Below are 17,891 nucleotides of genomic sequence, written 5' to 3' on the forward strand. Positions count from 1 at the left end.
GGGTAGCCAGTTAAAGGCTGTTTTCACTAACCTCTAGCTGAAATGTAGCATTACCTTCAGTTACGAACAGAAGGACAAGCCTCAGAAATATCTTCAGTACCTATGACTTCGCCGTGAATGGAAATCGCAGGTATTTTCAGATTGCATTATAGTTGTCAGAGATAACTTGAAATATCACTTATGTTCATCAATAATTAGAAAGTGGAGTATGTATTAGAATTGCCACTAGATTTTATTTAATACAATAATATAGAAGAACAGATGTTATCTATCGCAATTTTCTAATATTGTGCTGCCTGTATTTCAATGTAATTGGTCATCTTTTTAGTCCTATGTATTTTCCTGTGTGCACTGAAGCGTTATTCTGAGTCCACAAGACTGAGAAGGAGTCTGAGACATAAAACACATTAAGAACCCTGCTTAAGGTCACTGAAGAGGCTTTGGTGCTATGTGAAAGGTACCATGAAGGCAGCAAGGGGTAATGATGAAATTGACATTGCCCTTGCCTTCCAGGAGCTTATAATCAAGTTAAGGGAGAGAGATAGGTATTAGCCCCTTTGCCCCTCTCCTTGTGCTTCCTGCTGCTTATTCCCATCAAGCAGACTACAGCACCTCCGCCAGCCCATACGGTAGCTCTGTGGGATCTAGAAAAGGTACCTCTTCTCCAAGACACCTTCCTGGCACCTGCTAGAAAACTGCCCTAATACACGAAGCTACAGTGACCACGTAAGAACAGTGCCCCCAGGAGCAGTTACAACCCGAGACAAGGGCCTGACTGATGAATCTCCGCAGAGATACCAGGTAAGAAGCCTCTTTACACACAAAGAGCAACTCCCTCATCCCCTGTACTCTATCATGCTGTTCTTTCCCCCAAACCCAAATGCAGCCTCAAACATCTTCCCAAGACAGTCAGGCTTGACACGAGATGAAAAGCATGTGTCCCCCCAGGCTTGGGGCTTTACCCCTTGTGAGAAACTTGTATTTTCATGGGACATTCTGGAAACTAAAAAAGCCTCCAAGGCTTCAAGGAATGAATCCCTAAGGGTGAAAGGGAAGGCGTAAAGCAATGGATCTCTAATACTGAAAGTACGGGAAATACATTTGGTCAGGTAACCCTTACATTATACGACATCAGTTGTTCTCAAAGGGCTTATTTTGTCCTCCAGGGAACATTTGGCAATGTCTGGGGACACTCTTGATTGTCACGTTGGGGCACAGGCAATGCTACTGGCATTTACTGGATAGAACCAGGGATGCTGCCCGCACACTCACACGGATAGAACCACGGCCTGCCCCCGCACACTCACACGGCCGGCCCAAGCACTGCAGTGATCGCTTTCTAAACCTGATTTCACAATTATGGCTCTACTATCTCCCTTGGGCAATTTGAAAATATTTACTAAGGCACCAAAGTCCCTTTGGAAATTTCCAGGCAGACAAGACTCAAAATTGCAGCTGGCCCTTTTAGACAAGAAAGGGAAGCGGGCAGAAGGGAAACATTTGATGATTCAGGGAGGCTAGAGTGGACTCTGCTACCGGAGGCCATCAGCAGCTTGTACCTGCTGGTCACTTCATTTACAGATAAAGCGATTGGTCCTCTGGCTTCCAGGAGGTAACTGACCCTCAGCAAAGGGCTAATGAATGACAGGGCAGCGGGTCAGAAGCCACTTTCCACTGGCTTCCTGCTCGGACTCAGGGAATGTGGTGGGTGTGTTCTCTGACTCCCATTCTGACACTTCACCCTTAAAATCCCTGGCGAGCACGGAATGAGAGTTCTGGCAATTTCTGGGGAGAAAGAAAAACGATATGGAGAATCACCAGTGCTTTTCCTCTACCCTCTTGTCCCCTGTCAATGGAAAAAAAATGGTTTTAAATGTAATCACTTATTTTTAGATGGGCCAAACCATTACCTCTAAGACATCAGATTTTCTGGTTTTCAAAAGAAAACACATAGTTGGCTTAGATAGTGAGGATGTAACAAGAAAACCGTAGAGTAGCAAAACTCAGTATGCGAGCGCTTCAGCAAATGTCAGCCTCCATCTTAGCAGCCCAGAAAAGAGTGAAAAGGGAGTCTGAGGCTTTACTGATGTTTTTTCATGCACTGTGCCTTCTTTTTTTAAATTTTTATTGAAATATAGTTGCTTTACAATGTTGTGTTAGTTTCGAGTGTACTGCAGTGATTCAGTTATATACATGTATAATATTTAACTGAATATATATATATATATATATATAGATAGATAGATAGATAGATTCCTTTCCATTATAGGCTATTACAAGATATTGAGCATAGTTCCCTGTGCTCTACAGTAGGTCCTTGTTGCTATCTATTTAATATACAGTAGTGCGTATATGTTAATCCCAACCTCCTAATTTATCCTCCCCTCCACGCCCCTTTCCCCTTTGGTAACCATAAGTTTTCTACGTCTGTCTATTTCTGTTTTGTAAATAAGTTCATTGGCATCATATTTTAGATTCCACATATACATGATATCATATGATATTTGTCTTTGTCTGATTTACTTCACATAGGTATGATAATCTCTAGGTCCATCCATGTTGCTGCAAATGGCATTGTTTCATTCTTTTTTATGGCTGAGTAATATTCCATTGTGTATATATACCACATCTTCTTTATCCATTCATCTGTCAATGAATGGACATTTAGGTTGCTTCCACGTCTTGGCTATTGTAAATAGTGTTGCTATGAACACTGAGGTGCATGTATCTTTTCGAATTAGAGTTTTCTCTGTATACATGCCTAGAAGGTTTACTGTTCTGAACTGCTAGCAACCAGACAACAGTTACTTCTTTAGCTAAAAGATTCCTAGAACCTTCAAGACAAACACAACCATACTTCTATGGTTATAGAATAGATATAGAGTCTAGAGCAGGAGTCAGCCACGTCTTTCTACCAAGGGTCAGAGAATAAATATTTTAGGCTTTGCAGGCCGTACGGTCTCTGTTGGAACTACTCAGCTCTGCTGCTGTAGTATGAAATCAGCCATAGAGCACGCATTAATGAATGGGAATGGTTGTGTTCTGATAAAACTTTAGTGTGGACACTGAAATCTGAACTTCATATAATTTTCACATGTCATGAAATTTTTTTTTAAATTTCCAACCATTTACAAATGTACTAACCACGTATTGCTCACAGGCCTTATGAAAGAGAGACTGCAGGCCAGACTTGGCTTGTAGATTGCTGCTTGCTGACTCTGGTCTAGACAGAAAATTGGAATCTCCAATCATTCTTCATTCTGAAGGTACTTTGTAAAATTGATTTTCCTTCTCGTCTCATTATGATTCTGAAATCACACCAGTAAAATTGCTAAATGAAAAAACAAACAAACAAACAAGAGGAATCAATCAACCATCACAGCATTCTCAACCAAAACATCCCGGCTGTGAATGAGCTGGCTGTGAGCTCTGCATGACTCACGGACAACAGACCACAAGGTCCCATCTTGCTCAATGCAAGATATATGGCCTGCTGAAGGCTAGCATTCCAGTGATATTTGCAAAATCACCCAGTGTGAACAATGTCCTTGTTTAGTCTTCGCAATCTCATATTATTCACAGGTTGGGCCAGGGGAGGGGGGTGAAGGGGGGCTGGAAAATGTCCCAGTTTCTGAAATCCAGTTGTCCTCTGCCCTCCAACACACATGAATCCATTTCTTATTCTCCAGAAAGGATACGTCTAGTGGGTTTCTTGAAAACACATTAATGTATTGATGAGGTCCTCTTGGCCTTCCAGTACATGCCCTATCTTCCTACAAACTTATTACTATTTAAAACCAATGAGTATTGATAGACTGGGAGTTTAGGATTGACATATACACACTGCTATGTTTAAAACAGAAACCAAAAAGGACCTACTGTATAGCGCAGGGAACTCTGCTCAATGTTGCATAATAACCTAAACAGGAAAAGAATTTGAAAGATAGATACATGTATATGTATAACTGAATCACGTTGCTGTACACCTGAAACTAATACAACACTGTTAATCAACTATATCCCAATATAAAATAAAAAAATTTTTTAAATAGAAAAAAATGAAATAAGAAAGGGAAAAAAATAAAGTAAAACCAATGAGTATTTTCACACTCACATGGAAGAGTGAAACACAGACCCAGAAAAAGTGTGTTCTAAACTCGGTTGTGAATGCAGCATATATATGTGAAGTGGATGAGCTTGACAGATAAACTACAGGACGCCCAGTTAAATCTGAATTTCAGAAGAACAACAGATCATTTTTTAGTATAAAAGTGTGTCCCCTGCAATAACTGGGCATCCTATAATTTTAGTTGCCAAATGTGATAACGCTAGTAGAGGCTAGAGAAAAAAGGAACTAGGCTGGAGTGGTAGGTATTTATTAGAGAAAAGCAAGAATTTGTTATAGGTTTGGGAGGGGCATTCATTATGAAAGAGCTACCCACCAAAGACTGGGAACTGCAGTTTCCTGTTCTGGTTAACCCTCTCACCCCAAGTGGTTTTCAGAATCCTTAAAGTCAGGGTGCAAGGTGGGGCCTTTACATTCCAATGTGTACTGAGTTAAAAAAACAGTGTTTCCTGGGGGAGTCCTGAGGGCTGATGGACTGTTCTGCATCCTGGGTGTGCTGGCAGTTACACAAATCTACACGTTACAAAATTCAGAGATGTGTACATCAAAAAGGTCATTTTGCTCTATATTAATTATTATTATTATTTTTTTAAGGAGTGATTTCAGTTGTTACTTCTTACAGAGAATTTGCGAGTTGATCCAGCATGCTGGATAAGGAACGGATTTAAGTAGCAATCCCGACTCTAACCTGAGACTATGGTTTTCTTATAGGGTCCCCATCCAGAGGGCCCTCGATGGGCTTTCGGCAGGTCCCCCACCAATTTGCCCAACAGACCTAAACATACCTACATCTGACTTAGCCTCAGGCTGAAACACTACTACCCTATCACCTCCACATACTACTGGCTTTAAAATTAAATAAAAATGCTGTGAAAGGCAGAAATGGGAAACTGGGGGCCCGAGGTGGGTGTAGGGAGTGGGGTCAGGGGTGAGGAATGAATCCAGCCCGCACACTGTATTAAAATCTCACTGTGTTTGGTTTGGCCCGCACAGTGTTTCAATGGTTATGAACATATCAGTATCAACAGACTTCCTTCAAAAGCTGGATTTCTAGATGCCTTGAAGAATAGAAGATCTCAGACTTATATTCCCACAAAGTACCCATCAGCTGGAGTTGAATGCTGCCTGCCCTCTGGGGAACCCACCCTCTACGTTCACCACAGTCCCACAAGCTCAGCCACCAGGTCCACCTGACACCTGTGCACAACTGAGATTTTAACGCCCAGTAGAAGGCACTCAGCAGGGTGTCTGGCCCATGGGAAGCTCTCAGGAACTGGGAGACCCTTCCTCCCTCCCCCTAAAAGAAAGCTACAGGATCAAGTTACCATCTTTGACTTGCTTTCTGAGCCCTGGGGTGCCCTGTCTCCCTATAGGGGAGAGGTTCTCCTCCTGTTCCCCGCCCCCCCCCAATGCTAAGCCATTCTGCTTCCAGCTTTTCTCTGTGGACCCAGGCTCAGGGCAGATGGAGAGCTGGAATCCTCCAGAGGCAGTGATATGTCAAGATTGAGAGCGATGATGGCGGAAAGGGGAGAGAGAGGAGGGTAACTGAGCAATTACTTTTTTTTTTTTAAATGAATATGTTGAAGTCCTAACTCTTAATTAATTTATTCCTGCTGTGTTGGGTCTTCGTTTCTGTGCGAGGGCTTTCTCTAGTTGTGGCAAGCGGGGGCCACTCTTCATCGCGGTGCGCGGGCCTCTCACTACTGCGGCCTCTCTCATTGCGGAGCACAGACTCCAGATGCGCAGGCTCAGTAGTTGTGGCTCACGGGCCTAGATGCTTCGCGGCACGTGGGATCCTCCCAGACCAGGGCTCGAACCCGTGTCCCCTGCATTAGCAGGCAGATTCTCAACCACTGCGCCACCAGGGAAGCCCTGAGCAATTACTTTTACCTTCGCCTCCTCTGTGTTGTCAGGGCCAGTGCTTTCTCTTCATCGTGGCCATCATATCCAATGCTGATGGGATGAACATCTGTCATTCTCACTCCCGTGTGAATAAGGATGGGGAGTGATCAGGCTGCCAAAGTCTCATTTCTAGTAGCTGGTACCATTAGAGAGTACATTCTACAGCCAGCCTCCAGGACCTGCCCTGCCTTCCGACCCATCCCCACAGACCTATCCCAGCTGTTGTTAAATATCCTTTGGGTTTTGCTGCAAGTTTTATTTGATGACCAGCACTAAATTCTGAACACGTATGCTCAGACTTCACTGTTCATGAACAAGGCTGCCTATATACCACCTGGAAAAGAAAAATGGGCACTCAGATGATGGGCTCATCACTATCTAGAGTGTGTTTTTGCTTCCTGGATAAGCAGTATTTCTTTTCAAGGCCATTCACATTAGCTTCAAGCTTTCCAGATCTTTTTTTTAAACTGATCATTTTTTTCCCCAGCTTTAAGGTATGATTGACAAATAAAAGTTGTATATGTTTACAGTGTACAACATGATGTTTTGATATGCATTGTGAAATAATTATCACAGTCAAGCTAATTCACATATCCATCACCTCACACAGTTACCATTTTTGTGTTTAATGACAACACGTGAGATCTACTCTCTTAGCAGATTTCAAGTATATAATACATGATTATTAACCACAGTCACCATGCTGTACATTAGGTTTTCAGAACTTATTCAACTTATAACTGGAAGTTATACCCTTTGATCAACATCGCCCCCTTTCCCCCACTTCTCAGCCTCTAGTACCCATCACTCTCCTCTGTTACTATAAGTTCAATGGTTTTTTTTTAGATTCCACATATAAGTGAGATTATAGGTATTTATCTTTCTGTGTCTGGCTTTTTTCACTTAGCAGAATGCCCTCCAGGGTCCAACCATGTTGTCACAAATGGCAGGACTTCCTTCTTTTTAAAGGCTAAATAATATTCCACTCTGTATGTACCACCTTTTCTTTATCCAATCATTTGTCAATGGACACTTAGGTTGTTTTCATCTCTTGGCTACTGTGAATAGTGATGCTGTAATGAACATGGGAGTGCATCTATCTCTCCAAGATAGTGATTTTATTTCCTTGGGATGTATACCCAGAAGTGGGATTCCTGGATCACATGGCAGTTCTATTTTGAATTTCTTGAGGAACCTCTACACTCTTTTCCACTTTTCAGATCTTATATGTCTCACAGTCCCACTGGGGCAAGGAAATTTTCAAACCATTTCCCAACCCATTAGAGGCAGCAAGTATCATCAACCCAAGCTGACAAGTCAGGCCATAGAAACTCTGTTTAAGATGAAGCAGGAGGGACTTCCCTGGCAGTCCAGTGGTTAGGACTCCGTACTTCCAGTGCAGGGGTCACGGGTTTGATCCCTGGTCAGGGAACTAAGATCCCACATGCCGCACGGAATGGCTAAAAATAAATAAATAAATAAATAAATTAAAAAGTAAATAATCTACTACTCACAATAAAGATTATCCTCAACCATATTGTTTAAAAAAAAGAAAAAGAAAAAGATGAACCAGGAGCCCGGGGGGAGCCTCTGGATTGACCCCATGCCTCTCAGCCGAAAGGTACCTCTCCCAGCTTCTCTATCCATCACATAAGGACATGCATCTATCACAGCTGCCCCAATCCTGAAGCCCCATGTGGTACTTACTGGTCTCAAAAATTGTTTGCACTATTACTCAAACTCGGAGAAAGAGGATCCCCTGGCTACCACCAAGGGGTTAAGTTTTCAAGCATATGTTTTTCTCTTAAGAATAACGTTTTTTTAATAATCCTCAAAGTTTTAAGTTTCAGCCCTGAACTAAAAAATAAAGTGAATCCTCAGATGACTGGTTATAATTTAGAAGGGGGGAAAGATCCCACCCACCTAGAATAGTAAGTAAATCGGTATAATGTAGCAAAGAAGTAAGGGCAGGTTTTACAAATGCCTTGAAGACATTTTGGAGGGCACAGCCTGTCAAGAGCCTGGAAGCCCGCAGGGTAATGAAGTAGGCTGCCAGAGGGGATATGATGAGGGGTAAGATGTGTTCTGAGGTTTGGCTCACAGCCTTTGCATCTACAGCTAGGGCTTTCACCTTGGGGGCGCATGTGGCTTTTCATTCCCCTTCCATTTTATGCGAGGGGAAGGGACCAGGTTCCCTATTCCTTTCTTCCAGCTAAGCTCAGAGGATGCTATAGGAGTACTGATACTAGAGTCAAAGACTAGCCCCGAAATACTTTTAATATAAGTTCAGCATTATGTAAATAGGCTATAGGCTTGTCTCTGTCTGTCTCTCTGTGTATTTAATAATCTCCTTTTGTGGATTCTAATTCAACATGAGACTAATGGAAAAGACTGACATACCCATTAACCAAGGGCATATGTAGCTCCAACATGCTCCCCCACCCCCCCAAACCTCTGCTTCTGCCGGCATTTCCTGCCAGAAATAGGTCTCAGCTGTGCGGTATTCGCCCAAACCCAGCGCTCAAGTGCAAACTTGCCTCTATGAAGCGCCCATGCTGGGCGGCCATCACCCAACAGTCTGTCCGTGTTCTCTTAGGTCTCATCCTGCACAGTGTGGCCTCTGTGCTTTGTGTTTTAGGACAAATAAGAGCCTGGGTGAGGCTGAATCCATCTGAATATGAAGGGTTGGTTCAAACAATGGATGCTACAATTAGGATGAGGAAGCCTGGAGGACATCTTGACAAGAATAAACTCCTCTTTGATATGCCAATGACAAGCCTGGCTTGTGCACACAGACTGGCTTAGGATAGAATCACTAACCATCATTAAGTAAATGAACCTCACTTGCTTGCTCATCGTGACCTCCTACTAGAGTTGCTCCCGTGAGAAGCAGCTGCGTTGAGAATCAGGCCTGAAGGCTGGAGAGGCTGCCACAAGACTTGATTAGCTGATCTGCTCTGGGACTTCTCCATCTATAGCATCATGATATGTAGCATGTATATTTCTCAAAGGGGCTCCCACTGTACTGCTGGATATCTGCTCTGTTGCATGACTTCTTGTCTCACTGAGGTGCCCCCTAAGGCCTCCCCAACTGAATTTTATAGCCCATGGTTTTGATCAGCCAATCCCAATCCCAAGCATACCCTTGAAACAGGTGTCTTCAATTTTACTTTATTTAAATAGATTAAGACAAGTACCCAAGACAAACAAGATCTCCTCTGTATTAGTCACTTGATGTAAGAGGAACACAACTATACCACTTTCCAACTGAGCTACGTTCAGGCTCTAATTAAGACTTGAATTTGGTCTTTCATTCCATTTCACCTCTTTAAAATATACACACTTCACAAACTCCTGGGCATGTCACAGTGGGCGTGTGCCACTTATGAAGACCCAGACCATCCTCTCCCTTTGCTACTGGTCTTCTACCACATCCCCACGGGTTTTCCACGTGTATTCCCCAGAACAGCAGCTGCAGCTGCGAAGAATAAACCCTGGGAACCTGTTAGAAATGCAAATTCTCAGGCTCCACCCCAGATCTACTAAATCAAACACTCTGGGAGTGGGACCCAGCAATCTGTGTGTTTAAGGAGCCCTCCATGCCCTCCAGGGCATGATCCTAATGCACTGAAGTTTGAGAATCACAGTTCTACACCATTTCTGGCCCAAAGCCTACGCCCAATAGCAGTTGCTGCCACTATTAGTAGTCCTGAGCCCAGCTCCCTCTCCCTACATTGTCTACTTGAGGCTGACAACAAATCAAAACCATCTCAGACACCTGGGTAACACGTGCTGGCTCAATGTGCCTACCTTGCTCTTAAAGGTGCTTCTGGGATAACAGGAATTTCCCACACCAAGCTGCTGTCTTTTAAATTTTTCTGTTAATTTTGCGATAGCAATCTCCTACCTAGATGTGAACTTTGAGTTACAATAATGTCAGTGGTTGCAAGGAGCTCATTTAATATAAAAAAGTATGGGGGGGGGGGACTTCCCTGGTGGCGCAGTGGTTGAGAATCCGCCTGCCAGTGCAGGGGACATGGGTTCGAGCCCTGGTCCGGGAAGATCACACATACCATGGAGCAACTAGGCCGGTGCACCAAAACTACTGAGCCTGCACTCTAGAGCCCATGAGCCACAACTACTGAAGCCCACATGCCTAGAGCCCGTGCTCCACCATGACAGAAGCCACCGCAATAAGAAGCCTGCGCACTGCACCAAAGACCCTATGCAGCCAAAAATAAAGAAATAAAAAATATAGGAGGGCTTCCCTGGTGGCACAGTGGTTGAGAATCCGCCTGCTGATGCAGCAGACACAGGTTCGTGCCCCGGTCCGGGAGGATCTCACATGCCACGGAGCGGCTAGGCCCGTGAGCCATGGCTGCCGAGCCTGCACGTCCAGAGCCTGTGCTCCTCAACAGGAGAGGCCACAACAGTGAGAGGCCTGTGTACCGCAAAAAAAAAAAAAAAAAAAGGAAATATGCACTATTTTTCCAATGATCCAAACATTTGTACACCAAACTCATAAGGCCCTATTGAAAATGCACCCTGATTTTGTAACATTTTGAAAGATCTCAGGGGAGCTGGTACTACCACTTCACGGCATCCTTATGAAATCCAAACAAGTCCACGCATAAGGAAAGCACATGGTAATGTTCAAAGCTCTACCTACATGTGGAGGTCACGAAAGGTCAACCCGTTGGCCAAAAGGAATTTTGTTGTGTCCACGAATTTTTTAAAAGCTTTTAAGCTACTTGATGCTATTCTTTTTGAAACGGGAGATCTCACATTTTAAAAAGGAAGATTTCTGGCTTCTCTTGAGAATCAGTTGATGTGACAACATAGGACCCACGTGCTCACCTGGTATAAATTAACTGTACCTTCACTGAGAAGTGATATCTGCTCTCCAGGTCCTTAACGATTTCCCACTCAATCCGTGTCAATCGTTTATGTTACAGGCTGGCTCCCGGGTCCTTTTGGGTTTGCAACTCCTGTCGACTATAAACAATCCTTTCCATTGTTTTTATTAGTATCCTCCTGCACTGCAAACTCTCAGGTGTTATTATACTCATGAAATTTCCCAGTTTGGCAATTCACCAGTTGAGGTGAAAAGAATTCATCTTTCACCCTTTGCGTCCATTTTCTCCATAAAGATGCATGTGTTATGATTTGTTGATTCGCTTACTATAAACAGAAAACTTTTGTTGACTGTTTTCTGTACCCCTGCTCTGAGTATTTCCCACAAAATATCTCAAATAACCTTCACAACAATTCCATGAGGTGGGTATTATAATTATCTCCAACTTACAGATGAGGAAACCGAGGGCCAGCAAGGTCTCACAGATATTAATAGAAAAGCTGGGATGTGAGCCAAGGCTTTCGTACACCTGAATCCACGCTTGTTACTCACCAGACTGTGAGGTACTGACAGCCCTGGGGACCACCGTCTCTGTGCACCAATGCCATTTGCTGCCTCAGTCAACATCACACTACATGATGATCAACTCTCACTGCCAAGGAAGTTGATCAACATCCCCAAAAACGATCAGTGACGAAACGTGGGTAGTTCAAAGGACCAATAGCAGTGGTCCACAAAGCACTGGGTAACCCCAAAGAAATGCAGAGAAGCCTTCACTGAGCCCTGTTTTTCTTCTAAATATTAACAAATCATAACCCACAAGCCCCCCTGCTTGGCTTTTTAAATGATGACTGCTCTATTTCACAGGGGACTTGCCAGAGCAGCTACTCTTTGTCCCAAGAGGCTAAAGCCTGATATACTCAGAGGTACAAATAAATGGTCAGACAGGTGTATGGCCCTTGGGCATATCTGTGTAAGGCCTGCCTTGTCACTCCCAGACCTGGTAATGACACTGAATGGGCCCTCAGTGGCTGAGCGGCCCTGCAGAGTCAGCTGGGGCAAACTCTTCCTTGGCACCAATGTCCTGAGCAAACCATTTTTTAAGCCTCAACTTGAACTTTTAGAAGCAGGGTACCATTTATGTAGAAGAAGATAACAAATGACTGGGATCTTCAATTCTCCAGCCCTTTACCAGCTGCCTGCCAACGACAGAGGTTCATGTCCAGGGAGGGTCCCCCCAAGAATCATAGTTTTTGTTACTATAGGTCTTGGGCTTGGGTCTCTAGAACCCCTGAGGGATCCCTGACCTGGGAAGCTGGGCTGGATCACACGCAAATGGCAGCCAGGACTTTTGTCCAAGCCATGCAGGCCAACCGAAGCGGCCTGAATCAGCGCGGGCTGACTGGCCTCCTTAGCCTTTGGTCCCCACCGCAACCCTGGCACTCAAGGTCTTATTGCTCAGAGGCAAGAAGAACACTGAGAGATGAAGCCAAGGAAATGCCAAGAGTGTTTTTTTGTGGGTAAAAGGCAGAACCAGCCTAAGCCACCCACCTACGTCTGGGCCTTCTCAGGACAGAGAATGGGGTCAGGTGGGAGCCACAGGCCACTATCTGTACCCTCTGGGGGAGAATTTTAAGAGGGAGAGGGGTCCACAGTGAAATCCCCCAAAAGGCAGATTCCACAGAGTCATGGCTAGGCCCACATACCCCCAAGCTCACCCCTTTCCCCACCGCCAGCTCAGAAGGATCCTAGGGGCAGCTCCAGCCCCTAGCACAGCACCCCTCCAAGGCTAGACGTGCCACTAACACGAGGAATCAGGAGTCAGGAGAGAGATACAACTCTTCCACACCTCCCTGTGTGAGCCCAGATGCCTCTGTATACTCGACTGTAAAGTGGAGACAATGAGACCTGCCCAGCGCAGCTCAGAATTAAGGTATCACGTGCAGGTTTTTGTAAAGTGCTGTACAAATGCCGAAGATCGTTTTTATTATTCGACAGTCTGAGTTCTCATTAAGTGACAACATTCCCTAAAGAGCCAGTGTGGGTTGGATTGGCACCTCATATCTCAGTAAATATGGACACACTCACACGTGTCCGTATTTTCTATGTCTCTGAGGGCTTTTGCCCACAATGACCACTGAAACGTTCAGTTATCTTCACCAGGGCCCAAGGAAGACTCTCTTCCTCTCAGATGTGCAGACATAACAACATCCTCCCCTCAAACTGGTTTCTATTGAGACACAGTGGTTTGTTCTCCAAGGGAATGTTACTCACTCGGTTAGAACTCCCATTGGGTATTTCCATGCACTGAAACCCAGCTTGGAAGACTCTCAAAAGGATGTGGCCTCCTGGTTTGTCTCAGCCTTTCCTGATGCTACTGAATCAGTCTGCTTCTGCCTCATCCGCTCACACAGAGGCTGCCGAACCACCCAGTGAGCTCGTGGGAAGAGCACGAGATGCTGCCACCATCTTGTGGGGAGCCAATCCTGGCAGTGGTCAATAAAGGGGCTCCAGTGTCCTCCAGTGTGGGTTCTGATCCTGGCCTTGACACTTTCTGTTAAGGTCGGGCTCTTTAAAACGTGGACAATATAGACGTTCCTCCCCCATCAGCTTATTAGGATTAAATGGCATCATCTGTGTTCAAATGCACTTGCGTCTCCTTGCTGAGTTGGTGCCTTTGGCTACTGACTTAACTTCTTCATGTGTTTCGCTTTCCCTTTCTTATACTAACTATTTCAAATCAATAATAAACTAACAACAAGCAAGTGAATAAACACCTTCTGCTCATTGGGAAGTTACTGTGTTATTTTACATTTTTTTTTCAACCTTCAAGACTTGCTCAAACATCTCCTCTCTTGGAAAGTGCTCTATAACTCCTCCAGGTCAGCTTACCTGCTCCAGGTGTGTGCTCATTTGCATAAGTATTCCTGCTACTGAATAGTAATTGTTTATGTTAGACTATTAACAACTTAAGATTTTTTTTTTAAAGAACACACGTCACAAGAGCCCTGCTGAATAGAAAATGGTCAATAAATGGCAACTGTATTATTATGCCCTGAATGATTACCCGCATTCATTGTGCTATAGAGGCATCTTGCTGTCTTCTAAAATTACAACTTTGGGAGAGTCCCTACGGATGGAGGGAGCACCTGGGAGTAGAGACACTTGTCAAGATGGATTTGCTCCTCTTTTGACAGGAAGTAGGCTGAGATTCATCTTTTCTCATTGATTAGTCTCTGGACACAACTGGAAGATTCAATTAAAGCACTATAGTTTCTGAGTATTTCACTCCCTTGGGGGGAAAAAAATCCCACAGATGATCATGTGGCTAGTAGGTCACAGGACATCTGTCCCTTTTCGAACTTAAGTGTGCGAAGGGTAAAGTCTTCCCTCTGATGGCTGAAACTTGGGGACACTGACTTTTTGGTATTGCCAGTCCCTTCCGAGAGGCAATACTTTGTAAATACCTACTGCATGACCGGATGGATGGATCCTCCAGTCACATCTCTGCACCTGGTCTGAGGAGCTAGCGAAATTGACACTGGGCTGAGCTCTGGCCTTCAGTCGAGTAAAGGAAAGGATAAAGAAGGCTATTTAGACTTTTTCTGTTTCAGAGATGTTGCCTCTCACCCTCACAGGACAAGGCAGCAGTGTAGACAGGAATTGGGGGCTCTAGACCATCTACTGGCCCCTCCATGCCAGGTCCTTCACCTGCACCATATTGAAACCTTACAGCCAGCCCCTGAGGTAGAACTCATGAGCCCCCGTTACAGATGAAGGAACCAAGGTCCGGACTAAAGAGTACCCAAGAGTCTACAGATTAGAATCTCCAGCTATCTGCTTTTCCTCTTGGAGAGGAGCCCAAGTTGGTGAAGAGATAAAGAATCATTCTCTTCCTCCTGGGGGGAAGCGGGGTGGCGGGGGGGATGAACTGGGAGATTGGGATTGACATATATACACTACTATGTATAAAATAGATAACCAATAACAAAAAACAAACAAACAAAAGAATCATTCTCTTCCTCCTTCACATCTCCAGAGAGATTTCAGGAGGGCTAGGCTCTGGCGGCAGCCTCGTGAGCTCCTGAGGGTCCCCTGAGAACCCCAGGAAGGCGGCAGAAAGAGGCAAGTTTGCAAAATTTGGAGAGTATGCATTAGACCAAAGCACGGCACAGAACTATTTACTGATGTGGTCACAAGCCCCTCCACCCCATCTCAATTCTCTCTCTCTTCCTCTGTCTGTCTGTCTGTCTCTCTCTCTCTCTCACACACACCGTTAATTCGATGTTAGAAAGTCTGCACTAATAACAACAGATATAGTCATTGAGGCCGAATCATTCATGAGAATCATCAACACCTTCCCAGGTACAGGACAAACTCAATTCCGCAACTGAACAGGCATGAGAATTCCAGCAGACTGGCTAGATCTTTCTTGAAAGTCCATTTAGCCTCTGCTGGGATTACCCAGCCCCATTCGGAAAAGGGTGGCCCAAGTGTAAGCTGCTACTGGCTCCCCGTTCAGAAAGCAAGTCCTTTCATGAGGCTCAGCTGTTCCTCAGGCATCCAGTAAAGCTGGTCATGCAAAGGCAGAGAATGTGACAACTGTTGGAAACCTTCGGCGGCCTCCGATGGGAGCAACTGAACCTTCTCCGGAGCAGCCACTTCATGGACAGTTAAAGCAGCCTATTATTCAGTTTATATAAAGCACCCACCAGTGACATGGCACCAAGAACGGAATATCTCCATTCTTAGCAAGTTCATGACATACTGGCCACACTGCTGGGCCACCAACTCTAGAAACCGTAAACGACCTCACTAACCATCAAAATACACATACTCAGAGGGAAAGGGAAAGAAAAAAAAAAAAGCCTTCCTGAGTTCTGAGGACCAAGTTCAAAGATTGCCCAACAGGCAAAAAAGCCATAGCATTCAACAGTGCCAACAGTCTCTCTCGCTTCAGCTGTAAAGTCTCCAAGACATTTTAAGATTTGAAGACTTTGATAAAGAGGATCTCAGAGCCACAGAGACCACATCAAACGCTTCTTTAAAAAAGAAGAGTCTGTATGCATTTCCCAGTGAAGGATCCGTCCAAAGGGTTTTAAAAACACTTTAATATACTTTGCTTCCAAAACATTACACACCATTTCTCCAACAAATTTACATGTGTTTCCAGGGAACTCCTGGACCCAAAAGAAAAAAAAAAAAGTACTTAGGTAAAAGAATGTCTGGCGATTCTTTTATGCCAATATGTTAAGAGACCTCTTTTAATTGCTATTATTTCATATAGCAGCAGTAATCATTCCCTCATCTGAAAAGGAAATATATAATCCAGCTGCGGTGGCTCCAGTAAAAATACCACATCTGTGGATCACTGGCAGCACTGTGGCAGGATTGCTCAAATTTAGGCAGCTTTCGAGCTCTTTTATACCCAAGATGCACATGGGTACACTTTTCTGAGAGTGCACATAAACTTTGCCAAAACTGGTTGCTCCTTTGTATGCTGAAAATAGGTTTTCAGATGATCCACACCTAGAAGAAGGAGGCTCTCTTGGAATATTATTTCCAGGACCCAGTTGTTCTAAGAAGTCCCCAGACCACCCGCCCCCCCCCCCCCCCCCACCCAGGGTGATGGCTTGCGCCAGTGCCCTTGTCAATATCAAACAGAACAGGGAAAATGAACACTCCCGCTTTCAGGGAGGAGGTTCTACCGCGTGGCTGGCAGTGGAGCTGATTGCTGGTTTTCCACTTAGCACACCAACAGCTTCCACAGAGTGGATGGCAGCCACCGTTCTGGTGACCGTTCCCGCCATTCTCCAGTGTCTGAAGTCAGAGTATTACTGAGCACTGGGTGGTAATATTCCAGGAATCGCCCCCCCACCCCCACCCCTCATGCTCCTGTTTAGTCTTTCCCCAAAGCCCAGTAGCAAGCATCTTATTTCTAAGCCAATCTTCCACATTCAAATCCCCAGCCCAAAGCGCGCCCTGGGGCTTTCCATCTACAGACCATAAAGGAAAAAGCAGCGTAGCTGAGCCTTGACAGACTTTTATCCCCAAAACACATGTCCTGCGGCTACTGTGCTGGAATGTCGATGGCCCCGAAGCACTCGGGGTCCTCTTCCATCCCAGACAATAGAGCAAGAAAATAAAATGAAAGTGGACTTACTGCTATGGCTTGCAGCCTTTCCTTGTGCAATTCCGCCTCTGTCATCCTGGAGAAGGGCACACAGGGAGGGAAGGAAGAAAGAAAAACAAAACACACGCTGTAGTCACCTAAGGAAATTGATGGACACCCCGGGGGGACTTTGCTAGAAACCCAGGGAGAGCCGAGGGGCGTCCGGGGATCCGCTTCGGAGGTGGCGGGCAGAGCTGTGTGCGCGGCTGGCTCGCCCGGCTCAGCCTCTGGCCCCCGCCCGCCCGGCCGCCTGGCTGCGCCCCAGCGCCGCCGCTCCCTGCATCTCCCCGCCGCCGGCCGCGCCAGTCGGGGACGTGGGCCACTGGCAGCAGCCGGGAGGGCGCGCTCGCCCAGCGCTCGTCCTCCGCCCTGACGTCTCCGCGCCTCGCTCCGCCCCTGGGGTGTGGGGGAACCCGCGGCCGCAGCCCCGGGCTGCTCTAAGCGGGCGGGAGACACCGGGGCTGCAGCCGCGGGGAGTGGGGAGGCCCCCAAGGCGCGGCCGGGCAGCGCGCAGGCGGGCTGGCACCCGGGGCGCACCGGGAGCCGCTAGGGCGCACGGTTGGTGCGCCCAGGTGGACACGTGCTCACTGGGGACGTGCAGACGCCAGCCCAGGGGCCTCTAGCAGAAAGCGGGGCCCCAGCACGTCCTGCCTGCCAAACGCTTCGACTCCACGTGGGGACATTTCCAACTGCCTCATCCACATGCCTTCAATGGCAGGCTCCTCAGCGGTCAAGTTGGCCAAGGGCAGGGTGTAGCTCAGCACAGGCCATCCCTCTGCTCTGTGAGGCCAAATGTGGGTTAGAAAGACAACCGAGAGTTTGTAGTTATAGGTGCT

The 17,891-nt window shown here is 45.9% G+C and overlaps 1 protein-coding gene across 5 annotated transcripts in view; it reads right to left on the reverse strand.

Annotated features, from left to right (window-relative positions):
* Window positions 1-17,569, reverse strand: part of PALM2AKAP2 (PALM2 and AKAP2 fusion) — a 356,275-nt gene extending 338,706 nt beyond the window's left edge. For 3 of the 5 annotated variants that reach the window (XM_060014352.1, XM_060014347.1, XM_060014351.1), the window contains exon 1: window positions 17,047-17,568. In XM_060014352.1, the coding sequence (XP_059870335.1) occupies window positions 17,047-17,091 (45 nt within the window). In that variant the 5' untranslated portion in view covers window positions 17,092-17,568. Of the gene's footprint in view, window positions 1-17,046 lie in introns of all 5 variants that reach the window. The other 2 variants (XM_060014348.1, XM_060014346.1) reach the window with 1 other exon arrangement.
* Window positions 17,570-17,891: the final 322 nt, after the last annotated feature.

Source organism: Delphinus delphis, chromosome 6 (genome assembly GCF_949987515.2).
Source record: "Delphinus delphis chromosome 6, mDelDel1.2, whole genome shotgun sequence".
Classification (NCBI taxonomy): domain Eukaryota; kingdom Metazoa; phylum Chordata; class Mammalia; order Artiodactyla; family Delphinidae; genus Delphinus; species Delphinus delphis.